The 2,117-nt window shown below is 32.2% G+C and overlaps 1 protein-coding gene across 1 annotated transcript; it reads left to right on the plus strand.

Annotated features, from left to right (window-relative positions):
* Positions 1–212: 212 nt before the first annotated feature.
* On the plus strand, positions 213–1,614 carry LOC115033355. Its single transcript, XM_029485730.1, has 3 exons — positions 213–484; positions 1,098–1,301; positions 1,360–1,614. The coding sequence occupies exons 1-3, from the start codon at positions 430–432 to the stop codon at positions 1,515–1,517; spliced, it is 417 nt and encodes a 138-aa protein (XP_029341590.1). The 5' UTR covers positions 213–429; the 3' UTR covers positions 1,518–1,614.
* The last annotated feature ends 503 nt before the right edge of the window (positions 1,615–2,117 follow it).

The following is a 2,117-nucleotide window of genomic DNA, read 5'->3' on the forward strand; positions in this document are numbered from 1 at the left end:
CGATTATTGTACAATTCCCTCTAATACACGACACTGACCTGCCCCACTCAACATCGAAAAGCTCCGTCGCCAGCACCGGACCATCGCCGTAGCCGGGTCTCGGCACACAAAACACTTTTTAAACTACGTTGTACCTGGCCGGTAGTGCCTACCAGGGTGGTGCAACTCTATCAGACCGTTTTGTACCGTATAGTTTCATGGTACAACCACCATTAGCGCTGTATGTCGCGGTGGCAGTCGTTACTGTTTGGCGCTCGCGCCGTTATTATCTCATTGTCATTTCTCAGTGAAATTCTCACATTATACCTACTTATCTAATGCGACTATGCACGTTCTATATCGCAACTAGATAGTCAAAATTCTCCAATCTCCATTGTAACAGTTGTGCGGTTGTCGGTCTTTAATTTCTTATTATATTATACATTGTTTATGATGTCATCTAAGAACGCTTCGAAGTGTGTAGTACATGGCTGTAAATCCAAAGGTAAGTAATTTATATTTGTTTAAAATGTATTGTTAGAAGCGTTTTATAATTTGTATCCTATATATCTTTTGAATAGACAATATTTAAATTTATTATTCAACATGCTTTTAAAATGGTTTAATTTTTAAATGCTAGCAATTTATAGTAACGTATGTACTACTGTACTGTTACTATATATGTAATTACATCAACATGCCCGAAGGAATTTAATAATTTGGATTTTTCAAATAAAGTATAAAATATAAAAATTCCTTCTCTATTAATAGTACAGTGATGAAAGAACGGTAATACCACGCATCTATTAATACATTTATTTTGGTCACTAGTTAATGATATCAACTGCCTTTTGAGATAATTTTATTTTTAAAAAAAAACCAAAAATCATTATTTTGATAGGCTAAATTAAATTTGTTTTATTACCTATAAATTCATTAGTGATTTTATTGTTCTAACTGTAGAAATAAGCATAAGACCAAGGGACATGCGGTCCAAGGTACAACACTCTCCCTACTAACATAAAGAAAAGCATAATATCATATCTGCTAGTATTCTGCATTCTTGAAGTAGGTACAATTACTATTTAATTATCTGCTGCATTTACTATTTTGATTAGGTTTGGTCTGCCATCGATTTCCAAATCCGAGAATACATATGCCCAGACTTTTGGAATGGATTAAAATTGTAGGTTTGGATAATATGACACCAGATACTGTTTATACAACTAAATTTATATGTGCCATGCATTTTACATCAGACTGTTCAAGTCCAGGCACCAAGCGGCTTAATGCAAATGCATATCCGACTATTAATTTGCCAAGTATGTACTAACATTTAACGGTTTTAACATTTTAATAACACATGTTTGTTGTTTATAGCAATCAACATTAGCACATCCAACACAATAGTATCCCCTAATGATTTGGATGTAGTGTCAAACAATGACAGTGAACATGTGTTGGATACATCAAATATATCAGGATTTCATGTTTTAGAAACATCATTAATTGATGAATCCATAATTGGTAAATTATAATTTTTGTATGCATAATAATAGTCTTCTTCGCTATCAAGTTTTGGTGCTTTAAAGTATTTGCGTATTTTTTTGAAATACAAAAATCTAGCTGAGTGCTTATTTTAATAATCTTATAGATAGAACTGCTGACATTGTTGACCAGCGATTACCAATAGCTTCGCATGCACCAAAAAAGCTGAATAAACGCCCTGGTAATTAGATTCTATTGCTTTTAAGTTATAAGCATTAGGTACTGTGAATTTAATGATTTGTTTAGTTAATTAGTATAATACTTTATTAATACTGATAGTAAAAATATTATTATATTTACTGCTTTTGACCACACATCAAAGAGTTCATCCATGCATATTATTGAAAAACATGCTAAAATGTTTTGAATTAAATTGTACATGCCTGCTTATAATGCTCATTTAAATACTTTGTACGTGTAAGAACGTATGAATGTTGTTCAATACTAAAACAATTGTTTATTTTACTCCAGGTTTGCTTGAAGGCATTGGTGTAAAAAAATGTAGCTTGTTAACTCCTAAGTGCAGGAAACTCTATTCGGTTGCTAAAACTGTTTTAAAAAAATATCGCCGTTCAAAAAGTTGCAAAAAT

This window comes from Acyrthosiphon pisum, chromosome X, assembly GCF_005508785.2.
Source record: "Acyrthosiphon pisum isolate AL4f chromosome X, pea_aphid_22Mar2018_4r6ur, whole genome shotgun sequence".
Taxonomy (NCBI): Eukaryota; Metazoa; Arthropoda; class Insecta; order Hemiptera; family Aphididae; genus Acyrthosiphon; species Acyrthosiphon pisum.

Excerpts from the sequence above, each read along its gene's own strand:
- LOC115033355 (XM_029485730.1), top strand. The coding sequence starts at position 430 with ATGATGTCATCTAAGAACGCTTCGAAGTGTGTAGTACATGGCTGTAAA. Across the intron at positions 485-1,097 it reads ACATGGCTGTAAATCCAAAG|GTTTGGTCTGCCATCGATTT; the intron begins GTAAGTAATTTA and ends TATTTTGATTAG. Across the intron at positions 1,302-1,359 it reads TCCGACTATTAATTTGCCAA|CAATCAACATTAGCACATCC; the intron begins GTATGTACTAAC and ends TGTTGTTTATAG.